Here is a 22,574-nt window from a genome sequence, read left to right as displayed (position 1 = left end):
CCTTTTGAGTATCTCACTCCTTGCTTATTCCAGTTATATTCATCTATGCAATTGGTTGATCATGTCTTGACTTTAATTTTCTAGCCAATGAACATGTTGCATTAAAAATCCAGATTTTATCAAAGAACCTTTATCATTTGTTTTGCTAAGGACTGGCTTCTAATGAATCTTTTCTACAAAAATATCCACAGCAATCAGAAAGTGTTCTGGGGTATCTTTTAGTGTGCTTCTGTGTGTAAATAACAGAATCCAGCTCACACTGGTTGAAAAATATTACATTATTCAGATAAAGATTGAAAAGCATTCGTATATCTATTTCCGGAACAGAGTGGTTTTAAGAGTCTTTACCCTATAATACTTTATTAAGCTAAACATTCATTTTGTGAGACTTTTTGTATCTGTGGGATTTTTTTCTCATTACCAAAGGATTAAAGGTAAAAATTAATTATTAAAAACAAAAGGAAATTCTCAAAAAGGGCAGGCTCCAGGGCTGGCAGATTTAATTCAACAATACCACCCTCAGTGGCAGCATTGTCCTGGAACTGATAAGCCTGCCGAACATCTCAGCCAGATTTACAACATTCTGGGAATCATTGAGACCATGACCTCCTGTGGCTTGTTTTTTTTAAGCTATCAGAGTGTGAGCCCTGAAATAGCAGCATAATGAACATCTCCTAGGAACTTGATAAAAATGTAGATTATCTAGACTCACACCGACCTACTAAATTAGGAATTCTGGCAGTCGAAACCTATGTTTTCCCAAGTTCCTTAAATGATTCTGATGCTCACAAAAGTTTGGGAACCAATTCTTAGAGCACTGAAGCTCTTCAAGGACCCGAGACCCGGGATCACCCTTTCCTGTTTCACCAGCTTCCATAATTTGGTCATCCATCCAGTCCTGAAACAATCACAGTCAAAGAGGATGGAATTACCATCTCTGAATTTAGATTAATCATCTGACATGAAGTAAGAGAATAATCAACCATGTCTATAAATATTCATTCTATCCCTTTCTCTCTCTCTTTCTCTCCTTCTCTCTCTCCTCTTTCTCTCCTTTCTCTCTCATTCAGAGTAATGCAATTCGATACACTCATATTTAGTCATTTTGTGTCCATAGTTGTGATGCCTGTGAGTTTATATATATTTATATATATGTGTATGTGTGTATATATAGATATATACATACACACACACACACACACACACACACACACACATATATATATATATATATATATATATATATATATATATAATTTTATCCTTGGTATGTTAGACACTAACCATACTATTTTTATAGAAATAGGGAAATTACCTGTCCAAAGTCACAAGGTAGAAAGTGACCTTTTAAACTCAAAAACACCAGAATTCGACCAGACACTGTTTTTTAAAAGAAAATTACACCAAGAATCTAAGTTAAATGTAGTATGCTCAACTGTGCATAAAGTACATTGCTCAAGAGAAAAAAAATGTAAGTGGTAATGTCATCAATATAAGATCTGCAGTTTCAAATCACTTCCAATTCCAGTTCTTCCTTTTCCCTTTGATAATCTTGGGAGAGTAATTTTTCTCTACATGCCTAAAAACAGGAACAGTGTTTTACCTTGCTGCTGAATCTCCTACAGTGTTTTACCCTGCTGCTGAATCTTCTACACTGCTTTACTCATGGCAAGAACTCAATAATTATATATATATATATATATATATATATATATATATATATACATGTACATATATATAGATATAAAATCAGGTATACATAATCCACTAGAATCCACTAACAATCTCTTAGGTCTGAGCAGCAGATGGGCAGAGTTGGAGTGTATTGATTTGCCAAGTTAAAATGGAACTGAGCTTCTACTCATTTTATAAGAGAAATTTTACAGCAACACTGGCCAATAGAAAATTCTGCAAAGATGGAAATATGTATAACTGTGCTATGCAAGGTATCCACTAGCAACACATGGCTATTGAGCATTTAAATGCGGCTACCGTGACTAAGAAATTCAATTTTTAATTTAAGTGAAATTTAAATTTAAATATTCACTACCATATTGAACAATTAGTTTTAAACCCTTTAAGTTTTATATACATGACCCTCCCATCCAAGGTTTTAAAAACACCTGGGTGTTTCTATGCACACATGAATCAGCCCTTGGTCTGTAGGGGTCATGAATATGGAATATCCATCTTGGGACTGAACTCCAATTCTTCCCAGCTCAGACTGCCCTTTTGCCAAATCCCCTCACTTCTTTTATAACTTCTGAACTATGAAACAGGCAGCAGAGCTCCTTTCCTGCTCCATCAGGGCCTTGATTGCTCCATTTTTTCAAAGCGAAGATATTTATTAGAGGACATCAGCAAAACTGTCTGAGTACTGAGCAACTTTCAAAATAATAACACAGCTTTCTCACCATAGACGCTGACAGACACACCAGTGTGAAGCCAGGTGCACACACTGTCTCAGAGGCTGTTGGTGCTCATATCTTTCAGACTTCACCATTTCAGCCAAAAGCCAGCATCTTGGAAGCTAAGCAGAGACAGGGCTTCTTGGGGAAGTAATTATTGGGGCACTGCGCTCTGGAGATAGGGCGTGAGGGAAGCAGGATAAGGCAGAGGGGAAAGCTAGCAAGGGTATAGTCTCCACGGAGTCAAGGTTCCTTCAGATGCCACAAAGATGTTCTAGACCTCAGACTATACTATAAAGTCTGTCATACCTTGTGACACTGAGACCGGCCTTTTGAACTTTGTATCAGTCGACACTCGCTGAGTTGGGGACACGGGAAGTGACAGCTCCCAGGCAAGAAGGCTTCTCTTTGGCCAAGGACAAATCTCTGGAAAAGGGGATAGTTCTAGCTGTCATCTAGCACCCACAGCTAGAGGATGAAGAGGATCTGGATAGAGACCTGAGAACATCCTCAACAGGAACACTTTCAACCCTAATAGCTGAACTTCTCCTCTCGGTGTTTCTGTCTGTACTTTAGATGCCACCCTGCTCTCCAGAAGCCCTCAATTAATACCTGACCAAGTTGGTGTATTAAAAACCCCAGCTCCCTCCCACTCGAATGAGATAACCCTAAGGTTCCCCCTATCCCAGTGGGATGAAGTTCACTCACAGGGATGAAGGCCTGATGCTGTGGCATGGATGGGCTTTCCTTTCTGCCCTGTCTCATCTTCCTGGGATCACGTCTCAAATGAACTACTTGCATTCAAGTCCTTGTTTCATAACTGACTTCCAGGAAATCCAAACTAAGGCATACACAGAACCACTCTCCCTAGACATTACTCCTTAGGCAGACTCTTTAATCAGACTATGATAACCAGGTCTGATTATTATCCAAACTCACCCCTCCCTTATGTGAATCTCTTAAAAGCTCCTTTGTTGTTTTCTGCAGACTGGTCTCAGTCAGGGTCATTCCAGATTTTCTTATAGGTTTTTATCATTTTTGCAACCCACACGGTGTGTTGGCAAGTTCCCACTTTATTTATTTATTTATTTATTTATTATTTATTTTTTTATTTATTTAGTGATGGAGTCCCACTCTGTTGCCCAGGCTGGATTGCAGTGTCATGATCTTGGCTCACTGGAACCTCTGCTCCCCGGGTTCAAGCAATTCTCCTGCCTCAGCCTCCCGAGTAGCTGGGATTACAGGCACGCACCACCATGCCCTGTTAATTTTTGTATTTTGAGTAGAGATGGGGTTTCACCATGTTGGCCACACTGGTCTCGAATTCCTGACCTCAGATGATCCGCTTGCCTTGGCCTCCCAAAGTGCTAGGATTACAGGCGTGAGCCACTGTGCCTGGCCAAGTTCCCACGTTATTTTCCCCTGGTTAACTCCTTAGTCCCTAAATTAATGTGGAAATGGAAGTGCAGGAGGCATGGCCTGGACCAGGCTGCAATACCTTAGCCCTCCTGCACCTGCCCAGGAGCAGAAAGATTATGCCCAGGGTTCTTGCCAACAGCTTTCCGCCTCAAAGATTCTTGCCCAGCCACAGGTCCTATTACACATGGGTGATCCTGTTCCACAGGGAGGAGCAGGAAGCCCTTCTGAGTGCTACAAGCATGTCTATGAATGTTGTTATTACTCTTACACATACTGCATAATGTTCAATATTTATGGGACAGCATCTTTCTGTTATTCATTACCATTACTATTGCGGGATCTGGCCAGCGGCACGCAATGCAATGGGGCTCTCTCTTTGTTCCCAGGCAGATTGGCAGGTCAAGAAATAATAGACACACACAAGATAGTGAAATCTGGGTCCAGAGGGGTCATCACCTTCTGGTCCCACGGTGCCAACAATGCACTGGATATACCAGCATTTATTATTAAGTTTAGTGAGGGCGGGCATAGGTTAGTGAGGGATTTAGGGTCATTTGATTATGAGGTGAGATGGTCACATGGGGATGAAGTAATTCTTTAACATAACATCTGTATGCAGAAGTACGATATACAGAGATAAGAATTTGCAATATAGTGTGTGCATCGGTAATTTCTAACAGAGCCTTAAAACAGAAGCACAGTCTTTCCACAACCTATGATTAGCAAGATGTTAATCGGCAGTAACAGTTGCAGCAAAAGCTGGTTACAAACAATCCATAGAAACAGGACATGAAGCTAGACAACCGGTTAGACCAGAAATTCTCAGACGGGGGTATGCCTTAACCCTAAAGAGGCCTAGAAGAGCTGCGGCAAGATGAGGGCATTTATAGCCCTATCTTATCTATATGGAGAGGCACCCCCCATGCATCCGTTTATAGGCTCTCCACAAGGGTCGCATTCCATTCCCAGAGCTATGAACATCTGCTTTTCTGGGATAGGAATCTTGGTGATGTGAAACCTCCCTGACTGCATGTCCATTCATAGGCTCTCTGCAGGGTGAAGCACATCACACGCTATTGGCTCATTCTGGCAGTCCAACCTGGCATTGTCTTTACACAATCCTGCATGCAATTTTGTATTTACAATAATCAGGAGCATTTCATCCTTTATTCCGTAGCAATAGTTTCAGGGGGTCTCCCTACACATTACCAGGTAGCTGTGTCCCTAAAACATCTAGAACTTTTACTTACAGAGGCACCGATTGTTTAATAATTAAAGATATGGCTAATGATTCAAACTAGCCTTACAGTAATTTGTGAGAATGTACTTGTAGTTTCATAGGGCCTTCTGGAAGGCAGGAGAAGTACCTGCCTGGGAAACGTGTTTCCTATAGGGTTTATTTTAGGCTTTAAAAAAAAAATGGCCAGGCTGTATTTTTAAAACAGATTAGGTGTGGCCAGGGGTGGTGGCTCATGCCTATAATCCTAACACTTTGGGAGGTCGAGGTGGGTGAATCACCTCGAGGTCAAGAGTTCGAGACCAGCCTGGCCAACATGGTGAAACCCTGTCTCTATTCAAAATACAAAAATTAGCTGGGTGTGGTGGCGGGCACCTGTAATCCCAGCTACTCAGGAGGCTGAGGCAGGAGAATCGCTTGAACCCAAGAGGCAGAGGTTGCAGTGAGCCAAAATTACGCCATTGCACTCCAGCCTATGTGACAGGAGCAAGACTCCGTCAAAAGAAAGAAAGAAAGAAAGAAACAGATTAGGTGTGAAAATGCTATGTTGCTGTGTGTGTGTATGACACTTTTAACTCCAGCTGGTCTTGGACTAAATGTACTCTCTTTTTTTGAAAGACAGTTATGCAATTTCACTTTGCAGAGACCTGTATATAATCCGTTTTGTGCCCATTTCCAATGTGTGACATCAGTCAATTCTCATTTCCCTTTTTGAGTTAAAAGTGGAAATAAGTGTAGAAACTGAGGAATTTCTGCATTTTCTACTGGTTATTCTGCTTCATACTTACAGCCTACCCCAGTGTGTGCAGTTTGGAATGCAGGATTAGCAGTGTCTTAGTACAAAGAAGTGAGCATGGAGTGACTGGAGGAGGCAGGAGATCTGATTTCATTTTGTTTTGTTTTTTTTACTTAAAACTTTGCGACTGGGCATGATGGCTCATACCTGTAATCCCAGCACTTAGGGAGGCTGAGACAGGCAGATCACCTGAGATCAGGAGTTCGAGAGCAGTCTGGCCAACGTGGTGAAACCCCGTCTCTACTAAAAATACAAAAATTAGCTGGGCGTGGTGATGCATGCCTGTAATCCCAGCGACTCAGGAGGCGGAGGTGGGAGAATCGCGTCAACCCATGAGGCAGAGGTTGAAGTGAGCCGAGATCACATCATTGCACTCCAGCCTGGGCAAAAGAGTGAGACTCTGTCTCAAAAAACAAAACAAAGCAAAGCAAAAAAAACCCCAAAAATCTTTGCTTAGAATTCTCCATACAAGTCTATTCTTGCTTTCTTAAGATGTTGGTTCCTATTGAAACCTAAGGCAGGGACTTGAAATTAGAAGGACTGTGTTGGAGTGCAGTCTTTAGCCATACATCTGGGTTAGCTGCTTGGCCCATTGAGACTGCTTTGAAAAAATTTTTTAAATGCTACTGCTGATTTCCATGAGAATCAACTGAGATACTGGAAACAATGTCAAGGTGAATTATGTTTCTAGTGAGAATTGCTCTTATGAGGAAGCAGGAGGACGAGGACCTGAGGGATGTGTTGGTGTACTTGAGAGGCCACTTAGAGCCCAGGGAAGACCTGGGGGCTGGATCCAGGTTTCCTGCATCTGGAGCTCCTGCATTACTGCTTCCTAGTTTATGATCTTGGAAATGCTGACAACTATCCTGTTTGCATGATGGAGCTCATTTGAGAATTTCTGATCTAGTGTAACATCAGGAAAAGAGCTGGGTCTTGAATCAAATCGCCTAACTTTTGGTCCAGCATCTCTTTATGCCATCTTTTCCTCCGAAGTCAGATAATACAGTTTGCAGAGTATGAGGTTTGGAGTAGGCTAGAAATAACTAAGACATAGCCTCCAAATCATTTTGGATTTTTTGCTTGTCAAATATTTGAACAATTCCAGATGTTCTCTAAGGTGAGATTATTTTTTCTTTAAATGCAAGTTTTCCCTTTAAATGTAAACTTCTGTTAAATATCCTTTAAATTTAAACTGCAGAGTTTATAGAAATTTTTGTGTTTAATAGCCATTGATACATCAGCCAAAATTACAGACAGTATTGCCTTAGTTGACGCCTTCAACTTGCCAAATGCATTTATTTGTGTGTACGTTATACCCCCAATTTAAGGAATAATTCAGAAACAAGGAGCTAGTGTGGGTGCAGTGCGTTTTTATAGCGACTACAAATAGTTTCTTCAGGCTACTCTCATCATTTGTGAAAACACATTTATTGTTTGGTGGAAAGAACAAAACGTTTGCCATAGCAACCCTGGCAACCCTGGGTGTCTTCCCTATTAGCTGTAATGCGGGGAACATCTTCAACAGCAGGAAAGAGTCCTCGGCAATTATCACCCAGATAGCATCTCTCCATTTTAAGAGCTTTGACTGAAGCTCTTGGGCTCAGAAAATTTTTAACATGATGTGTTGATGAATGCTAACAACAACTATTCCATTTTGGTTAATTTGGGGAAGATTAATAAGTTAAGTTTTTTTTTACTGTGGGAAAAAGGGAGATGTGATTTTCTTTAGACAAATTTGCAGAAACTTTAATGTTAAATCATTCTCTATTTTTTGGTGTGGTTTGTCTTGGTTTGGTTTAGTTTTGATCAGTCCTTTGTTATTTTATTCTTTGCAAGGCAAAATTTCTTGTCATTCTAGTTCCTTGTTTCCATTCTTCACATAAGTTCTTATCATATACTAATTAGAGTAGATGAAGGAAAAGCTTTAAAGCATGATGAGGAAGTCTAGTTGTGAACTATTGAGGGTAAAAGAGAAATAGTTAAGGCTTAAGAATTTTCATTTTAAAAATAATGGTGGTCACAGAAACATCAGAAGTCCTGTATTAAACTATCAGCTCCCAAATTGCTGTACATATTCTTTATGCAATAAATCACATATGAGTAATACAATTCTCAGCTTATAAAAGAATAACATGTTGATAATGGAAGCTATGTTATATACAAAAATCAGAAAAGTATAAAATCACTCATATATTCACTACAGATAAAATCACCATATACATTTATTTTCTATCATGTTTTAATATTGCTGAGAGAAGACCATTTCAACAACATTTTCTTTTCTTTTCTTTTCTTTTTTTTTTTTTACTGAGAAAGACTGCAGCCTCATGAACTGGGCAGCAGAAGAATATGTTGAATAGAAATAAAGAATATGTTCAGAATAATTTTGGCTTTTTTAAAATGTAAAACCTCCGTCTCTATAAGCCTCTCTGTCAATTTTGAGAAGCTAGAGAAAGGCAGAGGGGAATGGGAATTGTGAATATGTTGAGGAAGACAGAGTTGAATGATAAAAATGTACTCCTGGATCTGGCATCTCAGAATCTCTGATCAAATACCCACTTCCAGTGATTTTCCTCCTTACTAATTTTCTGGAGTTTTATAACCGTTTTTTTGTTTTGTTTTGTTTTTTGTTTTTTGTGTTTTTCTGTTGAAGGATAATTGCAAATAGCTAGATTTACCCTATGTTTTAATCGTGGGTGCCAAATTTTCTAAACTTGCTGGATTTCAGTTTTCTCAACTTTATGATGGAGATAATGCTATTTACTTAAAAGGATATTGTATATTTATTCAAGTAGGCAAAACTACAGTGTCGAATAGAGTCCAATGCACATTGACTTAAACACAATAGTGTTTAGCTCTCATTCGTCTACTAGGTGAATGTGTTCAAGTAGGCAAGTGCTCTCCTCCATGTGATGATGCAGGGATCCAGGATCTTTCCATACTGTGATTCTGCCATCATCTAGATCTTGTTGTCAGCTGCATCCATCAGTGGTGGAAGAGGAAAGCAAGTGGAGAAGGAGCACGCTAGCCTGGAAGTGGCAGAAATTATTCCCATTCACATTCTTATTGGAGAGAACTTGACCACATGGCCATAACCATAAAAGTACAGAAAGCTGAAAACTGCCATTAAGCCATGCACTCACTACAATGCTATTACCACAGAAGGAAGACAGAATGGATATTAGTAACTATCTGCCATATCTGCCACTGTATTCATAAAAAACACTGAATAAAATACATTCCACAATAGATGCTGAGCACATTCCCTTCCCCTTCTTTCCTGCATTTGACTCTTCTCAGGAATGGTGAGAAAAAAAAAGGAAAAAAAACAAAACTTTTCTCAAACAAAATCTGCTAAGGGCTAGCTGCTTACTGAAGAAAATCAACCACAATTTGTAAGATGTGCCTTTAAGTCCTCTATTTTTCCATCCTTAAAGACAGAATAGGATTGACTTTATGCCCTCTATCACTTTGTCTGTATTGCAGCCCTGTACTATGAGAGACTCTGCAGGAGGAGCTGGGGCTCTGGAAAGCTCTCAGTTACCAAGGAGATGTCCAAATGACTCCTTCCAAGGTGGCGAGAAAGTAGACTGAAACATCACTAAAAATGATTTCAATGACATAGATTGAAAGAAAAAGGTTATTGATTAACTCCTCTAAATGAAAACTTCAATTACCTCTCCCTACTTGATGTCCTGAGTTGCTTCTATGCTATCCCTACCCATGGCATAATACAGTCTGCAGTAGCTCCCACATGGGCTTCAGAAGATTTGTGAAACTTGGGATTAGTATAAGTGAATATTGTCTTTTTTATTCTATGTGAAATAAAAACAGAAAATTTAGGCTACAAGTCTTCCAACTAAGAGAGAACTAATATTGATCTTCTGCAAACCTCAAGTGTGAGAAATACAAAATTCTCGGGCCAAAACAGTTTTCGTATGTGTGTCACAATGTCCCTGCAGGTTAGGTATACTGAATCACATGAAGATCCAAGAATGTTAGAGACTCTGTCACGCCTCTGAGATTTGGTGTATGTTGCTCCCTTTTCCCTGGCTAATCTCCATCGAACTTGCCATGTTTTTTTTTTTTCCTGGGATTTGGCTGCACTTGCCTCATGCGTCACCTCTACTATGGCTGTCTCTAGAAGGCCTCTCTGATCAGCTCCTGAGGCATTCTGTGCTCTGTGTACCTGCTGTTTACCTCTTGTGATAGTTTCTTTCACATCACTTGATATGTTTTTGTCAGCATCTCTCTCTCTATTCAGCACCCAGCATACTCCTGGTGCTCAACAAACATCTGCCGAATAAATGAATGATACAAAGGCATAGTTGGTGTCCTTTCATCTTTGTATCTGCAGGACAATATCTTGCCCATGATAGGTTCATAGTAAATATTCAGAGACAGAGGAGAGAGAAGGGAATGAAAGAACACTAAAAGAAGGAAGAGAAGGAAGAAAAGAAGGAACGATATATTAGAGAGAGAGAGCATGTAAGCCTAGTTCATCTATATCTGCAATCAAAGGCTGAAGTTGTTAGAAGAGAAATAAATAAAACAAATGTCACTAGGAGTTTGTAAGATAGAAGTCATAATGGCTAAGGAAATAGGGATGGAAGCATGGAAGATACAGTTTTTGAAATGAGAGAGATTTTGATGGAGGTGGAGAATGGAAAGTACCAGGGGGTTAAGTACAGATGCAGGGAAGAGTAGGGCCCATTTGGGGGTAGAGTCATCTTAGTTGAACACTGTTTCATTTCCCTTTGATAGTTGAAAGTTGTAGCTATGTGAGACATTACTACAACTCTCTCTCTCTCTCTCTCTCTGATCCTGTTCCAGGAACTGGCGGTTGGTCCCCAGCAGATTCCAATGCTCAACAGTGGCTCCAGATGGACCTGGGAAACAGAGTAGAGATTACAGCAGTGGCCACGCAGGGAAGATACGGAAGCTCTGACTGGGTGACGAGTTACAGCCTGATGTTCAGTGACACAGGGCGCAACTGGAAACAGTACAAACAAGAAGACAGCATCTGGGTAGGACATCTTTTTCCTTCCAATGAATAAAACTGAGATGTGCTCATGGTAACCACAGTATATTTCCATCATTTTCCAATATCTAGATTGTTGGTAGTTTAATACTGTTGAGTGCCCATTAGAAATAATTAGACAATTTGTAAGGCCCATGCCCAGCATGGCTCCAGTTCCTAGGAAAATTGGGAGGTCTGTTGCAAGATAGTTTAGTATGTTCCCCTTTTTGTAGTAAACTGGGGAATTCACTGACTGAGCTTCCCTTTCCTCATCTACAAAAATTAATTAAAAAACAGATAAATGTGCCAACAAAGTATGATTATTAATGTGATTATACTTATTTACTAAGTATTTATTGACGTATTTATTAGTTTATTATATGCCAGGCACTTCACATATTTTGTAACAACACAGCTAGCTCAATTATGTCATTTGATCAACATTGCCCAATGTGTGACTCGTGACTCGGGAATCTTTAAAGTCTGGTCTGACTTTAAAGCCACTAAGCAGCCTCTATCGTAGATTCACAAATAATTGAAAACTAAAACTACAAAACAAATAGAAAATTTAGAATTCTTCAGTCATTGAAAATAATCTTCAGCTTCAGAGTGAAGGACAGTTTGCTACAAGTTACAGAACAGAGCTTCTCTCCCCAATCCCACCCCACATTCTTGACCTTACTGTGTGGGTGAAAGGCTGTCAGCAAATTATTAATGGAGGAAAAGGTGGAGGTGAAGCAGACAGCAAAAGTCACCTGGAGGTAGCTTCAGAACCTCAGGCACTGAATAAAATAAGTTATAAGTTTATATTACTTTTCGTTGAGAAAATAAGTCACCATTTTTTAATCCAAATATGTGTAAAATGTGAAGATTTGGAAATTAATAGCATATTCTTTCCTTTTTAAATTCTCTCCTCTTAAATCAATTCCAGTTTATACTTTACATTAGTGTTGTCTTCACATTCACATTCCCATGTTGGGCGCATCTCACTGATAAAAATGAAACAACTTCTGTGTTATATACTCATTGTTATTTGTTAATTGCCTACCCATCACTTGGGTTTGTAATTGCAAACAGTTATAAATTGAGGATTAAGATTAGTTATGGCACACTGAATCCTGAGAATAGCATTAATGTCATCTTTATTCTGGGTCACTTGTAATGTTAGGTTATAATATTTATAAAGGGCATAAGTTTTCTTCATTTTTAAAAATAGTCTGAACAGTGCGTATACATGGAAACAAAGCAGAGAAAATAGACACCACAGCCTACTTGAAGGGAGAGGTAGGGAGGAGGGTGAGAATCCAAAATCTATCTAGTTGGTACTGTGTTCAAAACCTGGGTGATGCAATCATTTGTACACTAAGCCCCAGGGACATGCAATTTACCCATGAAGTAAACCTGCCCATGTACCCCTTGAACCTAAAATAAAAGTTGAAAAAGGAAAAAAAATTGTCTTTTGGGGACCATTTCATTTTTTCTCAATTGTGAGGTCCCCGTAAATTACTACAGGTTTTCGTTTTGTTTGACTTTTAGTTCGAGGTAAGAAATAAGCACACCTTCTGTTTTGAGGAGCAATTTTAAGGTTTTTATGTTGACTTTAGAGGGACAAATCGATGTGGGATTTTTTTGTTTTCTCTGGTGCTTGTCATCGGGACTGGTTGTTTTTAGATTGAGTTGTAGCTTTGAGTTACAGTGCCTAAATTTTTTTTTTTTTTAATCATGAGTTTCATTTTCTTTAGAACCAAATAACCTACTTTCAGCTTAGCCCTGGGTTGGGATGTATTTCGAGGGATGACAATTCCTCTGGGCTCATGAGCAGTGGGCACAAGGCCTCCTTCACTTCCTTGCCCTTGTCAGTTTACCTGCGTTTCTAAATGATTCCAAGCTCCTCAAAGGCAGGGATCTCTTTGTACATCCATTTAGCCCCATGCCTAGTATCACTAGACACATGGCAGGAACTTATTTTGGGATGATTATTAAGAGAACTGCAGAATTACTAGGACTCCCTGAATCGAAGGATGGGGGCAGGAGACTTTCTCCATACCCTACTTTGCATCCCAAACAGCCTTGACATGGTAGGGCAGGTAAAAGTTGCTGGATGAGCAGAGAAGGAAAGGCAGGGTCCTCCATGCACAGTGAGGAAGGAAATTCCAGCAACAAACTCCCCAGAGATGCTTGCAGTGAGTGCAGGGCATTGGGAGACAGGCAGCTTCAGGATCAGCCTTTCACTAAGTAAATACAGGGAGGAGAAGTGATTTGAGGAGGGAGCATTACAACTTCCAATTTGAAGAGTCAAATACAGTGACATTAGGCAGGAATACCATGATAGGTCATGTACAGTAACTAGGCTCAACCCTGGAAAAATAGATGTCCTCTTACTTAACACTCGGATAACTCACAGTTACTAAACACCCATTACACACCATATGTAAGCAAATGTAATTCTATACGTATATCAAACTGTCATTTTATAAATTGATGATTCAATGTTAACATCTCCAGGAACAAGAGGCTTGAGGCTCACAGAGCCCAATCCAAGCTCACACAACCAGAAACTGGTGGCAAATATTTCACAACTAAGATTTATTCCTAAATATAGTTGATTGCAAAACTGTAGTTTCTGTTTCTCTTTTGGTACACTGATTTATTTTTTATTTTTATTTTTGATTTTCACAAAATTGATTTACTTTTCTCACTTCAAATGTTAACTTTGTCAAGCCAACTCTTTAAGAATAATATTAAGCCCTATTGTTTAATTCACATGTTGCTAAATATAAAAGTGTGAAGATACCAATAACATCTATTTGTATTTGTATATGTTGTAAATAGTGCTTGAAATCTCTAAAACCCTCTAGAATTTCAGGGTGTTTTGCAAACACTTCACAGAAATCTGGGAAATTTGCCTTGTGACTAACTAATATGTATTGATACTTTCATCACATTACGCTGCTGGTTGAAAGAGATTATCTTGAGAGCTTTGCTTTTTACTTTTTATTTTTAATTTATTTTAATTTTAAATTAGAAGACAGACTCTGAATTCACCAAAATTAAGCCTTATAACTAAGACAAGAACCATAGTCAAACAAAAGGTTTTGCAAAACTGTCTAAATTGTTTTGTTTCACTTTTCAGAAAAAGTCAATGCCTAAAACATCAAGTACTGGCTTAAAGGTGGTACATCAAGAAAATAGAGAATATGTATATATATTCACACATATATATATGTGTGTGTGTGTGTATGCATATGTGTGTGTGTGTGTGTGTGTGTGTGTGTGTGTGTGTATTTGGAGGCAGGGTCTTACTCTGTCACCCAGGCTGGAGAGTAGTGGCACTGTCATAGCTGACTGTAGTTTTGATGTGCTGGGCTCAAGTGATCCTTCCACTTCAGCCTTCAGAGTAGCTGGGACTACAGGCATGCACCACCACATCCGGCTAATTCTTTTGAAATTTTTAAAACTCTTTTTTTAGAGATGGGTTCTCACTTTGTTGCCTGGGCTGGTCTCCAACTCCTAGGACCAGGTGATCCTCCCGCCATGACCTCAGGTTTACAGTCTTGAGCCACCACACCTGGCCAATGAAGCAGAGAATCTCTTGAATGCTTACTTTTACTGGGTCTTCTGTGAATCCTAAAATTTTAGATAATATATAGTTTGTAGTGCTCTTTAAAACTGATTTACCAAACAATACATAGCACATACTGTGCATGGGACAATCCATCCACCAGTACTGAAGAGATTTATTACATTTCACAAGGTTCGCTTCAGAAAAATAATCCTAAAAGGATACCTTTGCAATGTACAGTAGCAATTTTTCACGCCCTAAAAATCCAATTTGGAGAGTTTCTGATCTGGCACTGAATGGAATGCTCATGAATGAGGCCACCAAACAGCCACTTAGTGATGCATCATGATTTATGCACAAGCTAGAGTCCTCGCTTCACTAAATAACCAGGCATGAAGGTGTGTCGGGGACAAACCCAGCAACAATGTTCAGAATCTTAGCAGCTCCAAAACCTCTTCCTGACTGGTGTGTAGACATGCTGAATCACTACAAATATTAAAATTCCAACGCTGGGCAGCAGTGTGAGCCAATGCTTGGTAAAGTGGGTAAACTTGTTTGGAACAAAGGAATCTCTTTAATTAAGTCCACTCAGACCAGGTCCTGTCAGCAGTCCTTCTGAAAGATACGCTAGAAGAACCATGTACTGTCCGTGTTATATCCACGAATAACCACAATGTTGAGCCCTTTCCTTCATAAGCACAATTCCCACACTGTCAGTGAGGCTCTTCTGCCCTAATTCAATGTCCCCACATCCTCAGCTATTCATCACACAGCTGATGTGAAGCCCCTTCTCTACCCTGTCATCTCCTGTGAATATTCTATATTTTATTAATATTCAACTCGCAGTTTTTCTCTTATTAAAATTATGTGGCCTCTCCCCAAACAGACAGTCATATAGTCCTTTATTATAGACGCTTTTGAAAAGGCCTGTGCACTCTGATGGTCTGTGATTTCCTGTAACTTTCTCGAATCTGCCTTAACATGAAGGACTTGCATTTGTTACCTGGCAGTTTACAGGTAACCTCTCACACAGACGTCAATTCAAGCAATGGATTATACAGTTTGGTCCTCAGTTCCCCAATTTCATCCTTGACTGACTTCCAAATTCTCTGGGAGATGCTCTCTGATCTTCATGATTTATACACATTTATTCTACCAGTTTGGCCTAGAACATCCTGAGTATTGATCACTGTTTGATATAGTATTTTAAGTCTACCGATTTCAGAAAACAATTTGAGAGTGAGAATCTCATCACCATCAACATGTATCTTTTAAGCTCTCATTATAGGCCAAGCACTGTGCAAGGTGCTAGGCTTACAAAGGGGCCTAAGCTATGGTTTTTCCCATCTCTGGGTGTGCAGAACCATTAGGGAGACAAATCAATGGCATGCAACACAGTATATGTGTATATCGTACCAAGGCAGCAGTTCACATGCACGAAGCTTTTCAGAGAGGGTGTTCCTGGCAATGTATGAATGTGAGGGGCTTAGCCTACTTGAACCAGAAGAGAGCATGTTTAAGTTCTATTGGCTTGTCAGCACCTACAGAGTACTGTATGTCTAACAAAAATTCAATAAACGTACAAAAATTGAGAAGAGAAAATGGTGAAAGTGAGGTGCATTTACGGCAGGAGAAATACTATAAGCAAAATCTTAAAGGAAGATGTATTAAGGACACAAAGAATTAATAAATTAGATACAGGATATACCTGGTTAGTGATAGAAAATGAATTTGAAGAGAGAGACTGGATAGATACTGTAGACTAAGAGTACCCTCATATCTTTTCAAGCTAATACATTATTGTTTAGTAGCCATTGTAACAAAGTTTGTTAACACTTCTCTGTTTTAATTTTTTGTTAAATAATAAAGACTACATGTAGGAACATGTTCTCAGATGTGTTTGTCAGGATTTTTAAAATAGTTCTCTCCTTTGTTCTGTCATGCACATATACTAATAAGCTTTTAATGTAGATATTAATTTCAGTTTTGGCAATTATTAAAAGCTCAATTAAGAACTTAGCATGCCCAGAATCTTGCTGCTGATTTAATGGAGACCACCAATGCAGAAGCAAGTTATTACAATGTCACAGACTAACAGAAATGAAGTATGGAGGGAAATGCAGAGGCTTTTGATTATGATCTGGTTATGCTGCACCACTGGTTGCTTGAATGACCTTGAAAATGTCCCTTAACATCTCTGTAGCAGGTCTTTCTCCCTACCCAGGGCAGGGATATATCTAGAATCTTCCAGGCCCATTGCATCCATTCCTCCACATTGCCTTGCTCAGACACTGGTTCTTGGCTTACCCTGTGGGTTGAAATGCGAAATGCATGGAGATAAAGCCTGGGCTTCACTATGAAGCTGGCTTAGAATAGTCAACTAAAGGATCTCAAAGCTCATAATTCCCCTTGAATTGTCTGAGTGGTTCTGTCCTAAGCTCTTTTGCTGATCTTAGATGATCTTATCACTGGATAGAGCTCTGCAGAAAAGGAAACAGGGAACAACTGGCCAATCAGCATTGTGAAAGCAACAGCTGGACTTTACCCCAGCTTCAGCAAGCTCCCTCCAGCCCTCTGGCTCCACATTTAGCACTTGAAAGTTCCTCACTGATGACCATCTGTTTTCTCTTCTTAACACTAGAATTTGCTGAAATGTTTCAGAGGATTTCCCAACATGGGGTCTAACCTCTTTAAGGAGTAAATGCACTCACACATTTACACATGTGTCATTTAAACATATCACATAGATAGGGAGTCAATGTGTAGTCTTCAGGATTAATATTCATACGGACACTTTCTAGGGGAGACCAGATGTTTGCAGTCCCCTACAAACTGGTTGCATGTGTAGCGGGACAAGATCCAACAGCTGATATCAAAATAAGGAGGATGATCAGCTTAAAATTAATTCTCCTAAATCCGCTGCTATTAAATTAATCTTATTGTTAGGGTGCTTAATGATTCCCAGCAATCCCAACTTATAATTGTATTTTCAATATGTATAAACCTGTTAGTCCTCACTGTGATTCCTCTTAATCTAAAGTGAGTGTCTCCAAAACCTAAGCTCTGATTTTCTATCTTGCCCAAATTCCTACCAAAGGGGTCTGGGGAGTCATGCGCTGCAAAGCATCAATTCTCCTCACATGGGTTTTATTTGACCCTGTATATCATGACCTACTTTCCAATCTGACTCTGGCATAACAAGGAAGAAAATCAAAATGTTTTACCCCAAAATATATTTCCTTGCCATACCTTGAAATTACTCTGCAGTCTCTTGTGGGGAAAATCCACATTCTATAGGAATCCCCTTTCCCCTTTGTTTTCCTTTCTTCCTTCCCAGATCCAGGTTATAATCAACTAAGAGCCAGGCACCCTTTTAAGTCTAAGAAACATTTTACAACCTGCACTCTCTGAAGTCTGCTATCTGAGAACTTCCTCTGCACAACTTGGTCTCCACAATCCTTTAGCTTAACCCAAACATTCCTTTCCATTAATCCCAGGACTTCAGATAAATTCAACCAACTGTCAACCAGAAAGTGTTTAAATTTACCTATAACCTGGAAGCCCCCTCTTCTTTGGGTTGTCCCTCCTTTATAAACCACACCAATGTATTTCTTAAATGTATTTGATTGACGTCTCATGCCTTCCTAGAATATATAAAGCCAAGCTGTACCCCAACCACCTCGGGCACATGTTCTCAGGACCTCCTGAGGGCTGTGTCATTGGCCGTGATCGCTCATATTTGGCTCAGAATCAACCTCTTACAATATTTTACAGAGTTTGACTCTTTTCATCGTCAAGAGTTAATATCTCAACTTTAACATCCAGCAAAGTATTGGGATTTTTAAAATGTAAATATAGTCAATGATGCTACCTAGGTGTAATGACTGAGTGGAAGAGATTTTTAAACTAATCCTTATTTATTTAATTTTGAGCTAACATGGGCGAATTCTTCTGTGTGTGTGTGTGTGTGTGTGTGTGTGTGTGTGTGTGTGTGTGTGTCTGTGTGTTTCTTTGTTGTTGTTTTCTTACATAGATTATCTCACCTTTGAAGTCTGACATGGATTCTGTGACTATGATAAATGACTAAAACCCTAAAGCACTCAGTTTTTCCTCTGTAAAGTGGATGTAATGAGGGTCGTCACCTCATATGATCTGTAAAGGAGAGATTCTCAAAAACGAGCATGCATCAAAATGTCCCACAGGACCTGTCAAGGCAAGGCCTGCTCGGCTCTGCCTACAGAAAGTATTCAGTAGGCCTAGGTTGGGACTGAGAATTGGCTTTTATAATGAAATCTCAGGTGCTGCTGGTGCTTCTGGTTGAGGACCTCACTTTGAGCAACAGTGTGTAAACTTTAAATGGACTGAACCACACAAGGATCTTTACACAGCATTATCAACAATGAGGGATGTCATTGCCATGAAAGACAGGTGTATGAGATGCACCTGGGGGAGAGGCCCAGAGGACACTGGCTCTCAGGATTTGCTTTCTTTTGAGCTTTGTATACAAAAGGAAAAGCAGTCTGTCAGTCTTTCTGTCACTTAATAAACTAAATACTCAGTGGAAAAAATAAGATCTTGTGGTTACAGGTGAAGACAGTTTACCCAAGCAGGCTCATTAAGGAGAATTCGCACAGAGTCCTGGCAGCCTACAGAGGAGCTGGAGGAGGAGCCTGGGGGAGTTACTGATGCCTAAAGAAAAGAACTCTAGGTCAAATTTCAAGGCCCCAGGTGTCTAGCTGGCTCTAGCCAAATGGAAATATTCCAGGCCTGGCAGGAACATCAACAAAGCCAAGAAGCTCTCAAGTATTTTTTTTTTTTTTTTGAAGTTGAAAAAAAGAAGCAGGCTTCATTGAATTTATTATTGCAATGACAACAATCGACATTAAGAAGAAAAGCATAATATAGTAACCGTAAGTTTCTACTATTCTGAAGTATAGTTTTCAGTTTCATGGGCCTTAATGTTAATTGCAAATAAAGGTAATTAATTTTGGTCACTGATCCTCTGAGGCTAATAAAAGTAGACAGTGGAAACAACGTTAAGTGTGAGCAGGAGTTGCTCTTGTGTTACACGTCTCTGACCAATTGCAACTGTTCATATGAGAGGCAGGTTTCCTACTGCCTTGTAACCAAAGAGCACTTCTGCTGCTGTGGCTGCTCTTGGAATCAGAGACAGAAGCTGAATCATGGCCCTAAGTTTGTCTAACACCCTAGACTTGCCTTGAAAATAATTCTCTAATTTAGTGACTCAAGAATTTTTCGGAAGTTAATTCAGGAGCTCATAGGAAAAAGAAACAGTGTTTCCCCCACCCCCTACCCTAAGTGTTGAAAGTACAGACAAGGACTCATAAAAATTGGGCTGGAGTTATTTCAACTTGAATGTTGTGGGTGATTTTTTTTCCCCTTTGTAGGAAGGGAGTATTGGAAGTACAGAGAAGTATTGGAAGTACAGAGAAGGAGTCATAAAAATTGGGCTGGAGTTATTTCAACTTGAACGCTGTGGGTGCTTTTTTTCCCCCTTTTGTAGGCAGGAAGATGTACTTGCAAAAATCTCCCCAAAGAATCATGGAGCCCTAACATCCTGTCTTATCTGATGTAATTTAGGGTATCAAGCATCTGTTAGGCACATTCTGCAGGTACTAAATTAAGGAGGATTCAAGAGTAGAATGTGGAAGTTTCCTGTCAGAGCTAAGAAGAATGCATAGACAGGTACACAATGGAGGAATATGCACAGATGGGCACATAGCTGAGTGCATGAAGTTTCTAACTTGTCAGTAGAAGAAGTGCTATGGTTTTTTTTTCTCCCAGACACTATTTTGATTTTGCAATGATTCAGCCACATTTTTGTCTTACCTGTCTGTATTTATGAAACAATAATTGAGAACTAGAGTTCCACGAATGGACTGCAAAACAGAGTAGACAGAACCGATGAACAGAAGACGCAGCAGGTAAGCACGAGCAAGCTAGCCCGCTACGTGTGAACAGCTCAGCTAACTGGGTGTGGCACCTCCCTTGAATATGAGGCACTCTGCATGTAGATGAGAAAAAGGAAAATGCAGTGCAGGTGCAAATGACAGTGACCCAAAGCCACGTTCCTCTGAGGAGTGGACACTTTCATGCCTGGGCATCCTCCAGGCCTTCCCTATCTAGTGCATATTTTTGCAAACGCTTGTGTTGTGTTTCAGACACTGTGTTTATATGTGAGGGCTATAAATACGTGAGAATTTAAGAATATATGCATGTGTATAAAAGAAGAACCAAGCCACAGCTTGGGAGGGGCGTCCTAAACCCCTTAATAAACACATAATTTAAGGGAAGATCCTGTGCTTGCCAGACAAGCTTTGCTTACAGGCCTGTTCGTAAGTCCTCTCGCATCAAGCTTGCTGCTCCTGCGTCCCTCATACCCAGAAATACCAAAGCTGCACTGTCGGCATAGGTGTGCATAGGTGACTTCGCGTCCCTAATTCATGGGTGATGACTGACCAGCCTGCCCAGCAGAGTCCAGGCCATCTTTTTTCTGAGACGTATCTGGAGAGAGGTGGCATCTCAAAAAGCCCTTGAGTCGTGTTTCTTTTTCTTTGGAGGGGACGCTAATCTGTTACTAATGATTCCTTCATACACTCCCCCCTCATTCCAAGTAATGTGTTTGAGTTCTCTTCTTGAAATGCATTTGTCATTTATTGAATAATTTCTGAAACAATTAAGTGACAACTCAATGAATAGCTTTGTCAATTTTGTGTAATGGAAAGTCAAATTATCACGTAGGAAATGCAAAATCTTTCTTTTTATAACATTGTTAAAAGGCTTCAAAAGTAACTGCATAATTACAAAAAAATTTGAAGTATTAAAGTTTCCAAAATCATAAGAATATCTCATAAACCCATTTGTTTTTGGAAATTGAAACCATACACATGGACTTATTTAAATGTAAATGTAAAGATGTGAATAAAGACTGATGTTTATAGAAGGTGATCTTATTATTTAAGCTAAAGTTGATACTTTAAACATCTACATCTATAGCGTACATATACACATATATAATAGTACAGCAAAAATGTATGTACTTATAGACTCAAATTATATGTATTTATATTTGTAGATTTAAATACAGTAAGTTCTCACTTAACGTCACCCATGGGTTCCTGGAAACTGTGACTTTGAGCAAAATCATGGGTAACAAAATCAATTTTTTTCTCATTAATGTTATAATGAAAAGATATTGAAGAAAACAATGTTATTCGAGGACTCATTGTACATTGTTTTGTTTAAAGACTCAGTTTCCAAGAACCTGTAAAAGATGCTAAGGTATTACCATATATACTTTTATATATATATATTTAAATATGTTTCAATAAATATATGTGTGGTGTAAATATATGTACGATACATACATATCTTTAATTCTCATCTTGTTTCATCTTGATTTCTTCTGGCCTATAAATTTTGATTCTTCAAACTTTTTACCTTTCTGGTAGTAAATAGAAGATTTAGAAGATTTTTGTTCCACTACCTCCTTGGCAGGTATGCCGTCTGCCTTACTGTAAAAAGTAACTATTGCAATTCTTCGAGACAATTATAATTCTTTGCTTTCTCTAATCAGCAGGACTTCAGATAAATGGACATATTAAGGATTTGTTGAGAATATTGTTCTGTGGTTCAATGACTTGTGTGATTTCCTTATTTAAACAAGAACAAAGAAGCCAAAGAAAATAATGTATTTTAGAAATAATTGGGCACTACTTATCAGAGTGGTTGGTGGACTGGATACTAATCAGGATAGGAGACTCCAAATCATTTTTTTTTTTCCACTTACAAGTACCTTTGTTTATTCAACAGTAGATTCAGTGCTGGCAGCAACCTGTAACTGTACTCCATGGATTTAGATAAGAAGATGATGGGGAAGGAGGATTTTTAATTCAAACTAGATCAGGATTATACTGTTTCATTTGAGTCTCTTTTAATTCAAGTGTATTTAATAAAATTCTCCTTTATGAACGGATTTGGAGCATGAACTTTGGATTTAGGCAAATCTGAGTTTGAATCCCTGCTACTTACTAATGATATCACCCTGGGCAGCATTTTATGTCCTAAGCCTTAGAATTCACATCTGGAAAATTTTGATAAAACCTACATTA

At 39.2% G+C, this 22,574-nt stretch overlaps 1 protein-coding gene across 2 annotated transcripts in view; it reads left to right on the top strand.

The window, feature by feature from the left end:
• LOC105492445 (contactin associated protein family member 5) overlaps window positions 1–22,574 on the top strand; it is a 909,336-nt gene that overhangs the window by 240,832 nt on the left and 645,930 nt on the right. For both annotated transcript variants that reach the window (XM_071072554.1, XM_071072553.1), the window contains exon 3: window positions 10,694–10,887. In XM_071072554.1, the coding sequence (XP_070928655.1) occupies window positions 10,694–10,887 (194 nt within the window). The remainder of the gene's footprint in view (window positions 1–10,693; window positions 10,888–22,574) is intronic.

This window comes from Macaca nemestrina, chromosome 11 (genome assembly GCF_043159975.1).
Source record: "Macaca nemestrina isolate mMacNem1 chromosome 11, mMacNem.hap1, whole genome shotgun sequence".
Lineage (NCBI taxonomy): Eukaryota > Metazoa > Chordata > Mammalia > Primates > Cercopithecidae > Macaca > Macaca nemestrina.
The sequence above is the reverse complement of the archived record's forward strand: the minus strand, read 5'-3'. Positions and strand labels throughout refer to the sequence as shown.